The sequence below is a fragment of the Phallusia mammillata genome, chromosome 4 (assembly GCF_965637545.1).
Source record: "Phallusia mammillata chromosome 4, kaPhaMamm4.hap1.1, whole genome shotgun sequence".
NCBI lineage: Eukaryota > Metazoa > Chordata > Ascidiacea > Phlebobranchia > Ascidiidae > Phallusia > Phallusia mammillata.
Genome location: NC_137255.1, coordinates 11,679,878 through 11,699,054, shown reverse-complemented (window position 1 = coordinate 11,699,054; position 19,177 = coordinate 11,679,878). Strand labels below are relative to the sequence as shown.

The following is a 19,177-nucleotide window of genomic DNA, read 5'->3' as shown; positions in this document are numbered from 1 at the left end:
TGCAAAGTTACAGCCCAATCGGACTTCTGTATCACCCTGTGCAAAAAGTGATTTTCAGCAAAAACTGAGCATTTTTGTCAAAAGTTGCAACTTTTTAAGTCGATAACTCACGAAGCACTAAACCGAATTTGACGCCCCTTTGCAGGTGATGTTTGCCTCGTTGGCAAAACGCACATGCAAAGTTACAGCCCAATCGGACTTCTGTATCGCCCTGTGCAAAAAGTGATTTTCAGCAAAAACTGAGCATTTTTGTCAAAAGTTGCAACTTTTCAAGTCGATAACTCACGAAGCACTGAACCGAATTTGACGCCCCTTTGCAGGTGATGTTTGCCTCGTTGGCAAAACGCATATGCAAAGTTACAGCCCAATCGGACTTCTGTATCGCCCTGTGCAAAAAGTGATTTTCAGCAAAAACTGAGCATTTTTGTCAAAAGTTGCAACTTTTCAAGTCGATAACTCACGAAGCACTGAACCGAATTTGACGCCCCTTTGCAGGTGATGTTTGCCTCGTTGGCAAAACGCATATGCAAAGTTACAGCCCAATCGGACTTCTGTATCGCCCTGTGCAAAAAGTGATTTTCAGCAAAAACTGAGCATTTTTGTCAAAAGTTGCAACTTTTCAAGTCGATAACTCACGAAGCACTGAACCGAATTTGACGCCCCTTTGCAGGTGATGTTTGCCTCGTTGGCAAAACGCATATGCAAAGTTACAGCCCAATCGGACTTCTGTATCGCCCTGTGCAAAAAGTGATTTTCAGCAAAAACTGAGCATTTTTGTCAAAAGTTGCAACTTTTCAAGTCGATAACTCACGAAGCACTGAACCGAATTTGACGCCCCTTTGCAGGTGATGTTTACCTCGTTGGCAAAACGCATATGCAAAGTTACAGCCCAATCGGACTTCTGTATCGCCCTGTGCAAAAAGTGATTTTCAGCAAAAACTGAGCATTTTTGTCAAAAGTTGCAACTTTTCAAGTCGATAACTCACGAAGCACTGAACCGAATTTGACGCCCCTTTGCAGGTGTGTTTGCCTCGTTGGCAAAACGCATATGCAAAGTTACAGCCCAATCGGACTTCTGTATCGCCCTGTGCAAAAAGTGATTTTCAGCAAAAACTGAGCATTTTTGTCAAAAGTTGCAACTTTTCAAGTCGATAACTCACGAAGCACTGAACCGAATTTGACGCCCCTTTGCAGGTGATGTTTGCCTCGATGGCAAAACGCTTGTGCACATGTAGATCCCAATCGGACTTCTGTATCGCCCTGTGCAAAAACTAATTTTTACCCAAAACTGAACATTTTTGTCAAATTTTGGAGCCCAATCGGACTTCAGTATCGCCCTGTGCAAATACTGATTTCCAGCCAAAACTGAGCATTTTTGTCAAATTTTGTAATTTTTCAACTCTATAACTCACGAACCAATGATCGAAATTTGACACCTCTTTGCAGGCGATATTTGCCTCGTTGGCAAAACGCATGTGCAAAGTTAGAGCCCAATCGGACTTCTGTATCACCTTGTGCAAAAAGTGATTTTTAGCCAAAACTGACCATTTTTGTCAAATTTTGTAACTTTTTAACTCCGTAACTCACGAACCAATCAACGAAATTTGACGCCTCTTTGCAGGCGATATTTGCCTCGTTGGCAAAACGCTTGTGCACAGCCCATTCGGACTTCCGTATCGCCCGTGCAAAAACTAATTTTCACCCGAAACAGAACATTTTTGTCAAATTTAAGAGCCCAATCGGACTTCTGTATCGCCATGTGCAAATACTGATTTCCAGCCAAATCTGAACATTTTTGTCAAATTTTAGAGCCCAATCGGACTTCTGTATCGCCTAGTGCAAATACTGATTTTCAGCAAAATCTGACCATTTTTGTCAAAATTTGTAACTTGTCAAGTCGATAACTCACGAACCACGTAACCGAATTTGACGCCCCTTTGCAGGTGATGTTTGCCTCGTTGGCAAAACGCATGTGCAAAATTGGAGCCCAATCGGAGTTCTGTATCGCCCTGTGCAAAAAGTGATTTTCAGCAAAAACTGAGCATTTTTGTCAAATTTTGTAACTTTTAAATCTCTAACTCACGAACCACTGAACGAAATTTGACGCCTCTTTGCAGGCGATGTTTGCCTCGTTGGCAAAACGCATGTACACATTAAGTACCCAAGCTGACTTCTGTATCACCTTGTGCAAAAAGTGATTTTTAGCCAAAACTGAGCATTTTTGTCAAATTTTGTAACTTTTTAACTCCAAAACTCACGAACCAATGAACGAAATTTGACGCCTCTTGCAGGCGATATTTGCGTCGTTGGCAAAACGCTTGTGCACATGTAGAGCCCAAAAGGATTCTGTATCGCCCTGTGCAAATACTGATTTCGAGCCAAATCTGAACTTTGTCAAATTTTGGAGCCCAATCGGACTTCTGTATCGCCTTGTGCAAATACTGATTTTCAGCCAAATCTGAACATTTTTGTCAAATTTTAGAGCCCAATCGGACTTCTGTATCGCCTTGTGCAAATACTGATTTTCAGCAAAAACTCAGCATTTTTGTCAAAATTTGTAACTTGTCAAGTCGATAACTCACGAACCACGTAACCGAATTTGACGCCCCTTTGCAGGTGATGTTTGCCTCGTTGGCAAAACGCATTTGCACATTTAGTACCCAAGCTGACTTCTGTATCACCTTGTGCAAAAAGTGATTTTTAGCCAAAACTGAGCATTTTTGTCAAATTTTGTAACTTTTTAACTCCGTAACTCACGAACCAATGAACGAAATTTGACGCCTCTTTGCAGGCGATATTTGCCTCGTTGACAAAACGCTTGTGCACATGTAGAGCCCAAAAGGATTCTGTATCGCCCTGTGCAAATACTGATTTCCAGCCAAATCTGAACATTTTTGTCAAATTTTAGAGCCCAATCGGACTTCTGTATCGCCTTGTGCAAATACTGATTTCCAGCCAAAACTGAGCATTTTTGTCAAATTTTGTAATTTTTCAACTCTATAACTCACGAACCAATCAACGAAATTTGACGCCTCTTTGCAGGCGATATGTGCCTCGTTGGCAAAACGCTTGTGCACATGTAGAGCCCAATCGGACTTCTGTTTCGCCCGGTGCAAAAACTAATTTTCACCCGAAACAGAACATTTTTGTCAAATTTTAGAGCCCAATCGGACTTCTGTATGGCCTTGTGCAATTACTGATTTTCAGCAAAAACGCAGCATTTTTGTCAAAATTTGTAACTTTTCAAGTCGATAAAGGCCCGTTTACGCTATGCGTAACGCGCTCGCTCAAACCTGCGTAAGTTTGTTTGTTTCATTTTTTCTGTCTGGTTTCGCGCTTGACTGATTTCGGGCGCTCAAGTCTCGTAGAAATGAGCGAGCGATCGCCTACCGAGCGTTTTTCTGCGTATCAAGCTGCTTGAACCTGCGAAAACGGTTTGTGTTATCGCTGCTTGCGGGTTTGTAATTGAAAAAAGTTGGTTCATTTGCCGAAAATAAATGATGGTGCGCTATTTGCCTCAAATTTATTTATTTATTACATTGTTATGATTGTATGTTGTGTTTTTTGTGTTCAAATATTGTAATTAAGTGCATTTAAAATGTACATTCTACCCAGTACAGGGGACTACATGCTATAAAAACATGAAAGTGAGATAAACATGCCATAAATCTATACAACAACATACTAAACAATCCTGTATGATTACCGAGATGCAAAATCATGTTTACTAACAAAATATCATTTAATTTAGATTCATAAAAATCTTTTTCGAATCTAAAATGGGTAACAATGAATTTATGTGATGAATTATGGTCATCGATAGTTGCTGTGAGCTAAAAATGACGTCGGGTATGTTATTTAGTACACTTAGGTACGCGCCGAAAATCGTAGTGTAAACGGAAGGGGTCGCAAGGTTAGGTTAGGTTAGGCGCCGCTAAGCACAGTGTAAACGGGCCTTAACTCACGAACCACGTAACCGAATTTGACGCCCCTTTGCAGGCGATGTTTGCCTCGTTGGCAAAACGCATGTGCAAATTTAGAGCCCAATCGGACTTCTGTATCGCCCTGTGCAAAAAGTGATTTTCAGCAAAAATTGAGCGTTTTTGTCAATATTTGTAACTTGTGAAGTCGATAAATCACGAACCACTGATCCGAATTTGACGCCCCTTTGCAGGTGATGTTTGCCTCGATGGCAAAACGCTTGTGCACATGTAGAGCCCAATCGGACTTCTGTATCACCCTGTGCAAAAACTAATTTTCACTTAAAACTGAGCATTTTTGTCAAATTTTGTAACTTTTCAACTCTATAACTCACGAACCAATAAACGAAATTTGAGGCCCCTTTGCAGGCGATGTTTGCCTCGTTCGCTAAACGCTTGTGCCTATTTAGAGCCCAAACGGCTTCTGTATCACCCTGTGCAAAAAGTGATTTCCAGCCAAAACTGAACATTTTTGTCAAATTTTGTAACTTTTTAACTCCATGACTCACGAACCATAGAACGAAATTTGACGTCCCTTAGTAGGCGATGTTTGCCTCGTTCGCTAAACGCTTGTGCCTATTTAGAGCCCAATCGGACTTCTGTATCGCCCTGAGCAAAAACTGATTTACAGCCAAAACTGAACATTTTTGTCAAATTTTAGAGGCCAATCGGACTTCTGTATCGCCCTGTGCAAAAACTGATTTTCAGCGAAAACTGAACAGTTTTGTCAAGTTTTAGAGCCCAATCGGACTTCTGTATCGCCCTGTGCAAAAAAGTATTTTCAGCCCTAAACTGAGCATTTTTGTCAAATTTTGTTACTTCTCAATTTCATATCCATAAAATCGGCGGTTTTATCCAACTGCCTGCATCCATGCGACTGGCGAAAATGCGTTTGGGGAAGCTTTGGTAAATTCCCAACGCCCGCTGCTCCCTGTTCAGTTTGTTGCCGACGTAGTTGCGGTTCAGGTTGGCCTATTTTCGGCCAGAAATCGAAATCGAATTTAAATTGAATTTGTCTCTGTCTTATACAAGCATCCATGGATTGTTTGTGGTGGGAATGGAATGGTGATTTAGCTAAAGACATTCATACCACATTGAAGACCAGGGTAACTTAAATACGAGTTTTAATGTACTGTCTCTATTGCAAAAATTGCAAGCCTTTCTATTTTTCCTTGTGAATCGTTGCTACTGCAAATCAGATGGTTAATGATCAGTCAAAAGACATTGTTGTTCATGAAAATCAAGGATCTTCAGTAGCTTGAGAAGAATCCAACCATGATTTTACTGTGCTATCCGAAACACTCAACCGTTTTGTTCTGTTTTTAACTAATCAACTGCAGTAGATTTTTACTACAGCAAGTCGTTGTGCATGATGGTAATATGTCAAAAACAATACAAGTTTTAAAATTTTGACACAACATTCTATGTTTTTAATGGGGTGCATCTGTAATATACAGTAATATATCGCAATATATATTAGTAATATATAATGCATCTGTAGTATTGCTTGGTGCACCTTAAATATCGAATCCAATTCTTATATTATTTTTGACTGTGCATTCATTAATCTTGACAACATTGAAAGTAGGCCAGTTTAATACATTACTTATAAAACAGATTTTTCATTTAAAATGTATAAAAAGAACCAACCAAAACAAAGAAAAACACTGGAAAAAAAACTTTGCACAACTGCATTGAAACTAAATGCCACAAAATCCACAAAGACAGAAGAATTAGCATAAGGTTAAAAATTAATTGTAATAATTTTATTTAGTGATTTTTATTGCCTTCTGTAGAAGTAACTATGTTGTAAGTATGATGAGGTAATTTGATTTGTTATATGGTAGAGGACTGACATTGACTGCCTAGTGTACAAATATATAATGTTTGTTAACTTAAAACAAGTGCAAAAACAGGTACCCTAGCAAACAAAGTTGGGACATTAGGTGATAAGTATTTTCAAATCCCAATTAAATCACCTGCGGTTTTGCAATACAAAAGTTGAACTTTGCAGCGTTTACTCACTACATTTTTATGTTTTTCTGAGGTTAAGAAATGACCCAAACAGCATATGTTGTGGGATTCCTTCACTGTTTTTGCGATATTAACAGACAATATCATGCTTCCAATCGTTGTCTAACGCCGCCCATGACAATTAAATTTTTTGTTGTGAAGTGGGAAAACAATTAGATGCCGGTAAGACGTTGCAAAGCGCATGGCATAAACGTAATCATGTGATCAGATGCGTAACAACAAGTGCGCCAATGGTTAATTGTGCCTCCTATGCACCACCGTCGTTATAGCGTTGTACAAGCGCCTCGTTTTTTTGGTATTACGGCGTTGTGCAGCGCTCACTGGTTTAACGCCGGCAAGTTCTTTGCCGTCTTTTGCAACTGGTACAATCAGGCGTCGACGTAAAAACGTAACGCATGTGTTTACATTTTTACCGACGGCGAGAGCACACTTTTATATCGGTTCTAATTACCCGATATAAACGGCAAAAATGGATTCGAATCTGACTGGATTTGAATCCAAAGGATTTGCAATTCTACTTTGAACATCCCTAGCACCAAGCCATATAAAGGTGCACCAAGCAGTATAAACCAGTCTGCAGAACATGGCAGTTTCTAGGGATGTTCAAAGTAGGATAACTGGGCATTGTAGAATAATTGTTTTAAATCTAGAATATGGAATCCAAATCTTATCTAATTTGCACTGTGTATTGTTTAATGTGGATAACAATGAAAGCAAACCAGTTTAATACATAATGAAACATATATTTTTTTAATTAAAATGCAATGAAAGAAACAACCAAAACAAAGAAAATCCACTGCAGAAAAACTTGCACACCTGCATTGAAACAAAATGCCCCTGATGTACAAAGACAAACAAATTAGCATAATGAACTCACCCCAACCAAAACCCTAACCCCAACCGAATAACTCTAACTGTCATCTTTTTCATATGTCTGCAAAGTTGTATTTTTTGCAAAAGCTTTACAATATGTACACACTTTAGCTACATGAAATTATGACCACGTTTTTTTGATGAAATCCAATAGGGTTGGCTTATTCTGTATTTTTTTCTATCTCCTACCTGTATCCATAATTTTACACAAAACGTATTGCGATCCAATACCAGATTATTTATTGACTATGTATAAAAATCCATTGTCCAATTGAAAATTCTATTTTTCTGTTTAGTGTTCTACGCAATTGGTTTGGTATAAAAAGTACTTCAAAGTTTCACAGATGTTAGACATTGATCCAAATTTGATCCTCCTGAAGTTTGACCTCGAAGTACCAAGTGGTTCACAGGCCCTCAAAATGTAAAAAAATTGCTGTACTGACTAAAGTACATGATCTAGGATTTTCATGCTTTATTGGTTGGTGCAATGTGAAGTATTCTAAAGAATTTTGTAACTTTTTATTGCATTCAACGCTTAAACCCCGAAATATTCGTTTTTGGTTTTTATGATTGGACATCAGCGCAGTATTGCTATGTGGCTTTATTAAATTAGCATGCATATTTTGAGGTTTAGCAAAGGTGTTATACCTTTATGGTGATTAAAACGATACTTCGTTTTTGTCCATGTCAGGCAAATGTTGTTGATTAACATGAAGGTAAAAAACTAGACTTTTTCCAAAGATACAATAAAAAGTCATTAAACGGTCATTGTGAGCTTGGTCGCCGTACGATGAGAGGTCACTGAAGGTCAACTTGTAGGTATTGCAGAACTCAGTTGAGACTAACTACGTTGCTTATTTATTTTTCTACTGAAGAACAATTTGTTATCAATGCCTTTAATGCAAAATATCTTCCTGATTAGTCAGTGTCTGCCTTGCACAGTAATATCGAGGTCAAACCTGGAGATTCGATTCTCATATTTGTGGACTTTTTAAAGTTCTTTTTTACTACTTTTGTAAATATATGACAATATAATGTAAACAGGACATGGACAAAACGTTTTGAAGTTAGGTTGGTGCTTTCTCCACATAAACATGTGACCCATTCGTTTATGCATGCAATAATAATCATGTGTGTGTCATCAAAATCATCAAATTGTGTGTATAGTAAATAGTTTCAAACCAGTGCTTGTCCATATTATATTAGCAAAATAATACAAAAGTGCAAAATTCTCTTTACTTTTTCTGTGTGTATAAAGTGCTTGTTTTCGCTTGTACTTTATATTTCACTGATGATGACAAAAGTTTTTTGTCGAAACGTCTGTTTAATAAAATGAATAGGTTTTATTCAACTTCGCTGGCATTTTGTTTTATACTAAAAATACAAAAATATAATCAAACTTATTTACTGCAAACCTACACTCAATCTTTTTTTACTCAAGTTTTAGTAATTGAAAAGTGACATTAAACACTATAACTTTCAAATACAAATTGATTTACTCAAGGCACACAAATTGATTTTACTCAATTTGTTTTTTTAATTATTATGGGTCCCCTTCCCTGAAGGGAACACATTTTGATTTTACTCGGTTTCTTTTTTCTTCCCTGTGGTTTGTCCACCCTCTTTTGCCATCAAATGTTTGATGGATTTAAATGAAACTTTCACAGATGGTAGATATAGTTATGTAGATGTGTCATCTGCTTCATTTGCCCGGATAACCCCAGTATTTACCCCGCTAGCTCCCAAAACGTTAAATGTTGTTGCAGCGCACCACAAACGTTAGTTTTCTGTGGTGTTATAAAGGCAACCACATATGTTACGTGTGTTTGTGGGCTGTGTTATGAATGTGTTTGCAGATTGCAGTTAGGGGGTTGTTTATAGCCTTATGACATCACAAGTCATTATGGTTGTTGATTAAAACTCCTCCTAGTGGTCAAAATTTTAAACATTGGCCGATTTGGACAAAATTTTACAGAATTGATGAGTGGGTCATTGCGGTTTTATATTTTTAACATTAGGGTGAAGAACCCCATTAATTACCCCACTAGCCCCCTAAAATGGGTTATTTATTTAAACAGGGCCAGAATTGACTGACATTTGGATAGCTTGTAGAGTTTGCCATTTACAAATGATGATTGTTGTGTTTGTCCTTGCAGCCCCAACATTTACCCCACTAGCGCCCTAAATTGGTTGAGTTTTTAAACGATGTCGGAATTGGCTGAAATTTGGATAGTTTGTAGAATATGGCGTATATAGGTGTCCATTGTTGTGTTAAACCCGGTAGCCCCAATATTTACCCCACTAGCCCCCTAAAGTAGATCATTTTTTAAACAGTGTCGGAATTGGCTGAAATTGGGATAGTTTGTAGAATATGGCATATATAGGTGTCTATTGTTTTGTTAAACCCTGTAGCCCCACTAGCCCCCTAAAATGGGTGATGGGTGTTTCTTAGACAGGGCCGCAATTGTATGAAATTTGGTTAGCTTGTAAAATGTGCCATTCATACGTGTCAAATTTTGTGTTAAATACTTCTTTGTTTTAAAATAGAACATTAATTGTTTTAAATAGGAAAACTTTAAACAATGTCTGGTTTGAATCCAATTTGTATAGCATGATTATATAAGCCAAGTACTGATCTCAGTGTTTTACTATACAACACCAAACTTTCTGATGGTTATCTCTTTAATTGCATTATTTACAACTTTGCATGTGTGGGGACCCATGCGTTTCTGCCTGCAGAAACAATTAAGGTTATAAAAGACGGTGACTAATGTGGGACCCAATATAAAATAAGTGTAGGAATTATATTACCGTTTTATAATATCATTTAGCGTATGGCCAATGGCAAAATGTGCTAAGCCACCCTTCTAGTTTTTTTTCTTTTCTTTTTTCTTCCCAAAGTTTGTCTGACTCGTCACATGTTTGATGGATTAGGATGAAACTTACACAGATGGTAGATATGGTTATATAGATATGCATGTTTGTCTTAATAACCCCAGTGTCACTTTCCGTTTTCACGGGTACGCAAAATATTGGGACTGACTATGGAAGTTCCTTAACAGCTAACGCTTGTGTACTCTGATCGGCAGCAAACCCTTTCCTTTTACATTTATTTACGTCCAACCACACGTAACCAAAACAACAATCCAGCACTACTTCGCAGTTATCTCTATACCGTTCTATATCATTCTATGTTACCCTTTAAATCGTTAGATTGGGGCGCTTATATGTCCTGCATTACAATGAACGGGAAAAAGGCGTTAATTCGCTGTGACCATTTCCTACAAATAAAACAATGATGACTTGCACCCCGTAACAGCGCGACTTGATAAATTGGCACATATATATTAATGAAAACAAAAGAAATGGGGGTGTAAAGCTGCAGCCTCCAACAAAAGACTTGGTACGCACAGTGGACGTCCCGTGATTGCGAGATATCGTCACTTGAGAACTAGGTCGCAAACTATCCGGTGATGGGGCGGTCTAGAATATTTGTGACACCCAGTATTTACCCAGTTAACCCCCGAAAATAGGTAAATTTTTAAACAGTGTCAAATTGGCTGAAAATTTGGACAGCTTGTAGAATTTACCATTCATAGGAGCTGATTGTTGTGTACTATGTTAAGTCATCAATTGTTGTGTTTTGCCCTGTTGCCCCACAATTTACCCAACTGGTTCCTAAAATTGGTTTTAAAACTTTTTTAAACAATGTTTAAATTGAATGAAAATTGGACAGTTTGTAAAATTTGCTATTCATAGGTGTTGATTTTCCTGTTTTACCCCATTATGCCACTATATACTCCTTCTTTTCTTTAAAATAGAACGTTAAACAGGACATACTTCAGACAATGTCTGGGTCGAATCCAATTTGTATAGTTTGTACTCTACATAATATTATTATTTAACCCCACTGCAGATCACTATGTTTTATCTTAACATCAAACTTTCTTATGGTTATCTCTTGAAATGTCATGAGTTTCTGCCTGCAGAAACAACTAAGGTTATAAAAGATTGTGGCTAATATGGGACCCAAATATAAAAGAAGCATAGAAAATATATTACTGTTTCAAAATAGGTTATGATGCGTATGTTCAAAAGCAAAATTTGCTAACCACCACTATAGTTGTCTTTTAGTTAGCTGCAATACAGTTCCCATGCAACTTGTGATGACGTGTTTGCTGTAAGTTTGTATGTGTAGGGATGCCTTTGCATTTTCTGACTAAAACACTCTTGCCACAAATAAACCCCAGTATAAACTAATGTAGTGTATATATTATTTTTTACATATAAATTGACACTTTGGCTCTATTACTTATTTATTTCAGGAAAATCAACTTCTTCGACTAAAAGGTGCTTCAAAGTTATTGTATTGGAGAAGATACTTGGTGGATTGGCTTGCTTTAACTTGCCAAAAATATCACCTTAATTGCAATGCTCAGCATCTATCAGTTTGTCTATATGACAGATTTACTGACAAATTTGAAGTGATGGTTGAAGATTTACAGATGCTTGTTTTATGCTGTCTTTTAATTGCAAGTAAGCTATCATAGTTTGGGAAAAACTGCTATATTTAAGGTTCTCCTTGTGAAAACACATGCTTTTGTCTGTATCTTTTTTCTGTGCTATGTTTCACCTGTTTAATCAAAATGGTAGTGCTTTTTAAATGTACACATGTGATAGGTAGTGATTCGAAAATGATCTGTACAAATTTTGAGATATTAATCCAGCAGTTCACTCATAGCACACAGAACTTTTAACTCACAAGAAATGGAAAAACAATGTGACCCATTTTTTACAGTGTTGCTTGATACACTGCAAAAATACAGAAAAAGCTTTTTAAAACTTTTAGTTATCCAGTGATTAGCCTTGCAGCTCCAAATATTTTAGGTTTATTTTAGGTAAGTTTAAGTTTCGATTGTTTCCAAAAATAAGCTTTAGACACAAATCGCCTGGATAAAGCTGGAGTTTAAATTCTCAGAGGATTGGAAATATTTTTTATTTTATTGGTCTTCTTTACTCCTAGGGATCCTTTGGGTTGAGATGCTATTTTGCCATTTTTATCATTTCATTGAGTGCTCCGGCAGTCTAAAAATGCCTGCTTAATGTTTTTACATCGATGTTTGGTCCGTTCACCCATTGCAATATAGCGCAAAATATTGTAAGAATCAAAGTAATAGGCACCAACAACATTGTAGCATCAGCTGTGTGTTTAAGGCATGTGACATTTGCTTGTTATGCATCAGTGACTGCATTTTTCTTGTTTGCAGTGCGCTTGCTCCCTTCCCTAAAGGGGATACATATTGTTTTTGTGTGTATTTTTTTCTCGTTTTTTTCTAACCCTGGTTTGTTTCACCTGTTTGGTTAAGAAAGAGTGCTTCAAATTTATTCAAATTTGCACAGATGTTAGTTATTAATCTAAATTTGATCCTCCTGAAGTTTGACCCTGAATGACCCAAGGGTTCACCCACAGGCCCCCGAAACGTAAAATTTTTAACGCTGGTTTGTAACGCTCGTTTGGTAAAGAAAGAGTGCTTCAGATTTATTCAAATTTGGACATATGTTAGTTATTAATCCAAACTTGATCCTCCAGAAGTTTGACCCCAAATTACCCAGCGGTTCACCCACAGGCCCCCGAAACGTAAATGTGTCTAACGCTCGTTTGGTCAAGAAAGACACTGTAGGCAGAAGTCCCAAGAGAGTAACTCACTGGTTTACGATAGCAGGAGGGCTCAGCTTGACGTCGGACAGACGTTTTACGAGACGTCGTGTTTTTTTTATGACGTGATTTAAACCTAATAAGCGTGCTTCGGTTTCGTATATGTCAAGCAAAACTTGTTAATCAAAATAAAGTTGAAAAAATAAACTTGATATTTTTGCAAGATAAATGTGTTTTTTTAAATGCTCGTTGTCAGGTCGGCCGCCGCATGACCACGGGTTACTTAAGGTCAACTAGTAGGTATTACTAACACAGTTCAGAACTTTCTTTCGTCATAACGTAGCGTTTTTTTGGCAATAAATTTAGGAATCAACACTCAAGGCATGTATAAATTAGGTTAAACGGTGTTGTTGAACAGTAAGGACGGCGTGCTATTGAAAACGGTGTCAATAGGTCAAACAGTCGTTGCACCCTGAGAGGTTACTACAGGTCAATGGTTTTGCGAAACAAAGTTAAATGAAAAACGAATTATTATGTGTACACTTGCAGCAAATTGCTTTTTAATTTAAAGTGTCTGTAACACAACTGTTACAGCTTTCTAGAAAAAAATGTGTTTAAAACCCGACCTTGGACGACAATATCTGGGTCAAAGCAAGAGATTAAATTAAAGTATTTGTTTCGTTCTTTTTTAATGTTTTTGTAATTAAATGACAATAATAGTGCAAAAAGAATACGAACAAAAAATTTTTATTGTTGGGTTAATGCTTTCTAAAAATTTGTCCTTAAAAATCTAAAAGTCACCGCAACATTTGTTTACCGTAAATCCGCACAAACACGCGTGTGGGGACCCATTAGTTTTTGTTTACAAAAACAATCATATGTGTAGATCAAATGATGTGTATAGTAAATTGGTAAATATCGTATAGAATATATAAAATGGAAGTATATCAGAAAGCCACCCTTCTAGTTTTAGTTTGATTTATCTATTTTATTTTAGCCCAAATGTGCTAAAATTTTAAACAATTGTTTGTAGTGGGTTTCTAGTTTAGTATTTGAAATTTTAGGCCACCAAAGATCAACTTGCAGGTATGGCAAAACCCTGTAAGAACAATTTTATGTCACAGCATAACTTCTTTATTTTGGGATAAATAAACTAAATCAGCGATACGCGAGTTTTGTATCAATTAGGCAATATGTTATTGTTGAACACAAAGGACTGCATGCTATTAAAAAACGTGTAAAAATGTCATTAAAGGTTGTTCGGATTGTGCATGGTGAGAGGTTACTGCAGGTCAACGTTTGTTTTGCTAAACAAAGGTAAGTGGAGAGCAATTTGTAGTGATGGGACGAGTACCCGGTATTCAGTGGTATTGATACTCGTACTCAGTATCGAAATATTTTGTCTCAGTTTTCGATACCAACGTGCAAGTACCAAAGGCCGATATACACCATAAGAATACGGGCAACTTTATGCCAATATTTGCTACGGATAGCACAAAATTGGAAAAAAGTTCCACCAGTTTACGTATATCTTTTACGTGGAGATTACATTTTTCGGCATGTGTGTGTGTCCCCCGACCATGGCAGATAAATTAGCCAATGATATAAAAAAAGTACAACACCACACTTAAGTACTTGGTAATCGTACTCGGTATCGAAGGTATATACCTGTGGTACTCGTACTTGGTATCAGTACTCGTTTCAAAACCTGGTATCATCCCATCACTAGCAATTTGTTATGTATACCTCTGCAACAAAATGGCTGCTAAGTTTTTAGTGGTTCTAATATTGTTCCGGTTTTCTAGCAAAAGTTTTATTTTTTTAAACTTACAATATCAAGGTCAAAGCTATTAGAAAACATAAGTTATCAGAGGATTAAAGTATTTTCTACCATTCTTTGTTACTATTTTTGTAAATATGTGACAATATGACAACATTTATAAAGAATATGGACAAATCTTTGAAGTTTGGTTTGATGCTTTCTATTAATTTGTCCTCAAGAATCTCAAAATAACCGAAATAAAGACGAATCCGGTTAATCGCATCATCAATTTGCCAAGGGTATTTGATGCGATTAACAGGATTATGTGATAATCTGGTTGCTATGTAAACAGTACACACCTTTAACAAAAGTGCTTTTTTCACTTCCCCGGCTAAAACAAAGTTGCTGTGACCCTCAATTTAGGCAACGGAGCAGTATTTTCTCTTTTGTTGCCGAAAATTGAAAAAAGTACTCTCAACCCAAAACTAGATTTATTACTCTCAGCGCATTGCATGACGTCATGCTTCCTAACTGTCGTGGCTATGGTGCAATCGCCTAAGTGTGTTGAAGAAGCAGTGGAAAGGCACACACACACACTCTTGATTGGCGCACACGCCACAGTTCGCTTGATTTGTGCTTTCTCTTGCAGTCAGGCTTATTTAAAAAGATATGTTACATCGGGGTGTCTCAGTGTTGCATAGGGTGTCTCAGTGTTGCCGCAACACATCCACGACGTTAGTTCGAGATGCCAGCTCGTTTTAACCGCGTTATAATCGAATAAGTCTACTATGAATATACTCGTATCTGGCAAGCCTGGCTAGATCGGCAACTACAAGATAACTCGTAGTTGGCAGTCAACGTGTTAAACATTTTTTTTACATTTAACATTGTTTAAATTTCAATACAGTTTAATACTTCGAATATGGTGCAGTCCGCACTTAGTAAGAAATTACAATCAGCGTCTCTGCCAGGACACCAGTTTCATAATTTTAACATGTTAAACTCTTTATTTAAACACTTGTTATGTCACCATTGGCGCTTAGATAAGCCAACAAAAAAGGGATCAATGTACATGGCTTTGAGATAAGACGCCTTGTTATCGCATAGTGGTAAACTGAATGCCGATTTAATCTCCTAATAACTTTTCAAAAATATTTTATAGTCGAGACATGTCATTTTCAACTTTGAAATTAGTTGCGTTATTAGGTGTAGAATGCAAACACACACGTACATTACCTTTCGCGTACATTACCTCCTGAGGATTTTATGATCATATCGTCGTTTTTTATTCGAAAACCTCGGTCTGTTCGACTTTCACATAGAAATCATCAATCCGGTTAATCGCATATTACGTTGAAAATCGATGCGAATATCTGGTTTATTCAAAAAACCGGTATACGATTAACCGGACGATTTTCTTAACAAACTATGGGCGACGGTTTGGGATTTTTAAATGTGATGTCATTAAATGGATTATGCAATTAACCGGATTCATCTGTATTTTTATCGCAGAATCAATTCACATAAACACATGTGTGGGGACCCATTTGTTTTTCTTGCAAAAACAATCATGTGTGTAGATCAAATGGTGTGTAGTAAATCAGTAAATAGGATGTAGAATTTATGCAATGGATTTGTATAGGGACGGTCACTTGTCTAGTTGTTTTTACGATTTTGACAAATAAAACAATTATATATTATTTTGCTAGGCACGAGATAGAAGCTTTAGAAGTGTCTGTAAACATCGCAAAAAAACTATTGCAGTAATGCCAAGTGAAAATATTTAATCGCATAGTTGGAAAACTGATTAAACCATCTGTTTCTTTTTCATTTGTTTTCAGTTTTTTATCATGCCATTGTCTTGAAATCCAGCCTAGATGCACAAAATACCCTGCTTTCTGCTTACTATTAAAATCACCTTGCACAAACCCCTATTACCCCGAAAAATGTTCGCACATAAAGCCATTACCACACAAAAGTAGGAAATAGATTTGCATGCGCCGCTTAAAAAGGTAGCTGATCCCTGGGCTAGACAGCGTTGGTAAAATTGGAATCTATCAGTATTTTTTTAGTTTAGATTGAGTTATAAATTAACATGAAATTTTTTGAACTCTTCCTTGCTTTGGTGCTTGTACATGTGTGCAGCATAGCAGCCTTGCCTGGGACTTACTTGGAAGGTTTTAATCAATGTTCCACTGGTTTAAAATATTGTATTTGAAGTGACTTTAGTGCCAACTACAGTTTGCATTTTGACAATGTTTACCAGTATTTGAATAAATGACTTCTGGAGGAAATCTGGCTATAGTTTTGAAATATCTTTTATTCTAGCACAGCAGTTCTCAAACTGGGGTCTGCAGTCCTTTAGGGGTCCGAGAGGCAATTTGGGGGGAGCGCGAAGCGGTTGAAGTAATTCTATAATCTTATTTAGCGTCAGTTTGTGCCACTGAAGAAGTTTAAATCAAATTATAATTGAGAACCGACTGTCTTCATTGCTAAACATTAACCTTTATTGAATGACAACTTTTAAAAATCCAATTGTTCACGCACAATCGTAATGCTTTTTGTTTTGTCTGTGATGTCACAAGCAGTCTTTGGATCATTATAATGCGTAATTTTGCATACCAAAATTAAACAAAATTTTAAATCCGAGGGGAAAAAGGTGGACATTGAGAGCATTTAAAAAAATGTAAGTGGCAGGTTGAACTGCAATTTATTTACACAAAGTAAATAAACCATTTTAAAATCAAAGATAACAGAAAATTTTCATTTCTAACTTTGTTACAAATACTGCAAACCAAACCTGCAGCAGTTAGCAACTGTTTGTAAACTAATTTAACACTTTCAAATCGCTAAGACTTTACATGGCTTTGCAACTTTTGTGCCTTCAAGCTCACCCTCTTGTTGGCCCGCATGTAACCTAAAAACTTCTTGACATAAACTTTAAACTACATTCCTGATTCTCCTTACTTTAGCATTTTTGTCTGGCCCAGACACAAAAGTGTACTTTTAGCCTTGTAAATGTCCATTTTATCTAAACTTCCTCATAAACTGTGTCCCCTGGAGCCATTTAATGCAGCTTTGTTTTGTAAACATGTTTTATAGGCTTACTTTTTATATTTTTAAACTTCCTGGTGACAAATAACAATTTTAGAGTAATAGATAAAAATTTTGGGATGGAAAAATATTATTTTTTATTACTCCGTTACTGTAAAAAAAATGAAAGATTGTTTGTTAAATGAGGTAGCCACCCATACTTTAGTAGTCAGCACAGATAAGGTTGATAAACAAGAAGTTGGTAAAGTGACAGTTTTTCTCAGCATTTGAAAGAAAATGTTGAAGCTGAACATGGCAATGACATAAATTGAATTTATTGACCTATCAATTTAGTTTCTTGAACTCTTACTTAAAATCACACCCCAGTGACATAGTAAAAAAAAACTTGACTTTATTTGACCTATAATAAATATTCTACCCAAAGTTTGTCCGACTTGTTTTGCCATCAAATGTTTGGTGGATTTGGATGAAACTTGCGCAGATGGAAAATATAGTTATGTAGATGTGCATCCCACTTTGTTTGTGGTGATAACACCATCATTCACCCCGCTATCCCCCTAAAATGTTTTTTTTCTTCCCAAAGTTTGTCCGGCTCATTTTCCATCAAATGTTTTATGGATTTGACTGAAACTTACACAGATGGTAGATATAGTTATGTAGATGGGCATCCCACTTTGTTTGTGTTGATAACCTCAGTATTTACCACGCTAGCCCCCTAAAAAATGGGTGAGTTTTAATCAGTTTTGGATTTGCCTAAAATTTGGATAGATTATAGAGCAGTAGTTTATAACTTTTTTGTCCACGTCACCCTAAGATGTTTGTCGGGCACTTCACGTCCGTTCTAAAACAGGCAAATAAGGGCTGTTTTTTCGAACACTTGCAGCAATGGAGCTACCAGAAATTACCCTTGCCTATGTTGTAAACCAGGGATCACCTAATTACGGCTCGGGGTTGTAACAGATTGTGCAAACATGCATAATACATTTTAGTAATAAATTTACTTGGTCTAACAGGATTACAAGGTATAAGTATGATCCAAAAGCAGTTTGTTACATCACAGACAAAAGCAAACATTAGTAATTATGTGCGAAGAATTGTCTTTTTTTGTTTTTGTGGTAGGATAAAGGTGTATTAGTTGGCAGATAATACACTTTTATTATGGGTCCCCTTCCCTATTGTTTTTGTGTATATATTTTTTTTCTGTCTATCGCGGATTTGTTCCCATGTTTTGGTCAAAAAAGAATGGTTCAAACTTTTTCAAATTTACACACATTATAGATATTGGTCTAAAGATGGTCCATGTGAATTTTGACCCCGCTTGATCCCTCAGTTCACCCACAGCCCCCCAAAACGTGAAATTTTTAAAACGGCTATACTTGCTAAAGCAGATGATTCTGGAGTTTCAGACTTTTTTGATTGGTACATTGCAGCGTATTTTAAAAGAATTGGTAACTTGAAGTTGTATATATTCATTTTCACCCCTTTACCCCCAAATATTTGTTTGTTTGTTCACATGTTAATGGGGTCAGAAACACGCTGAAATGTAAACAGATGTGGATAGGGTGCTCCTTGTTGGATGTTAAAAATTTCAGTGCAATCGGCCCAGTAATTACTCTTACAGGCCCAAATATGTTTTTGCATGCTGTCTTTTGTCAAATTTGTGTTCGCTCAGTGCACAGCTGACGCAATGGGAGTGTTGACGATAGTGGCGCATGGAAAAAATGCCATTGCTTCACGCATGAACGCAGTCGTCACTTGACCATTTTCTCACTGGTTGGAATTAAGATGTTACGATGTTAGTTATATTGCGCTGTAAAC

At 36.8% G+C, this 19,177-nt stretch overlaps 1 protein-coding gene across 1 annotated transcript in view; it reads left to right on the top strand.

Moving 5' to 3' along the window:
* Positions 1-4,857: 4,857 nt before the first annotated feature.
* Positions 4,858-19,177, top strand: part of LOC145225073 (cyclin-J-like) — a 37,015-nt gene continuing 22,695 nt past the window's right edge. The window contains exons 1-2 of the mRNA XM_080091714.1: positions 4,858-5,086; positions 11,213-11,423. Coding sequence (XP_079947840.1) covers positions 5,018-5,086; positions 11,213-11,423 — 280 coding nt within the window. The 5' untranslated portion in view covers positions 4,858-5,017. The remainder of the gene's footprint in view (positions 5,087-11,212; positions 11,424-19,177) is intronic.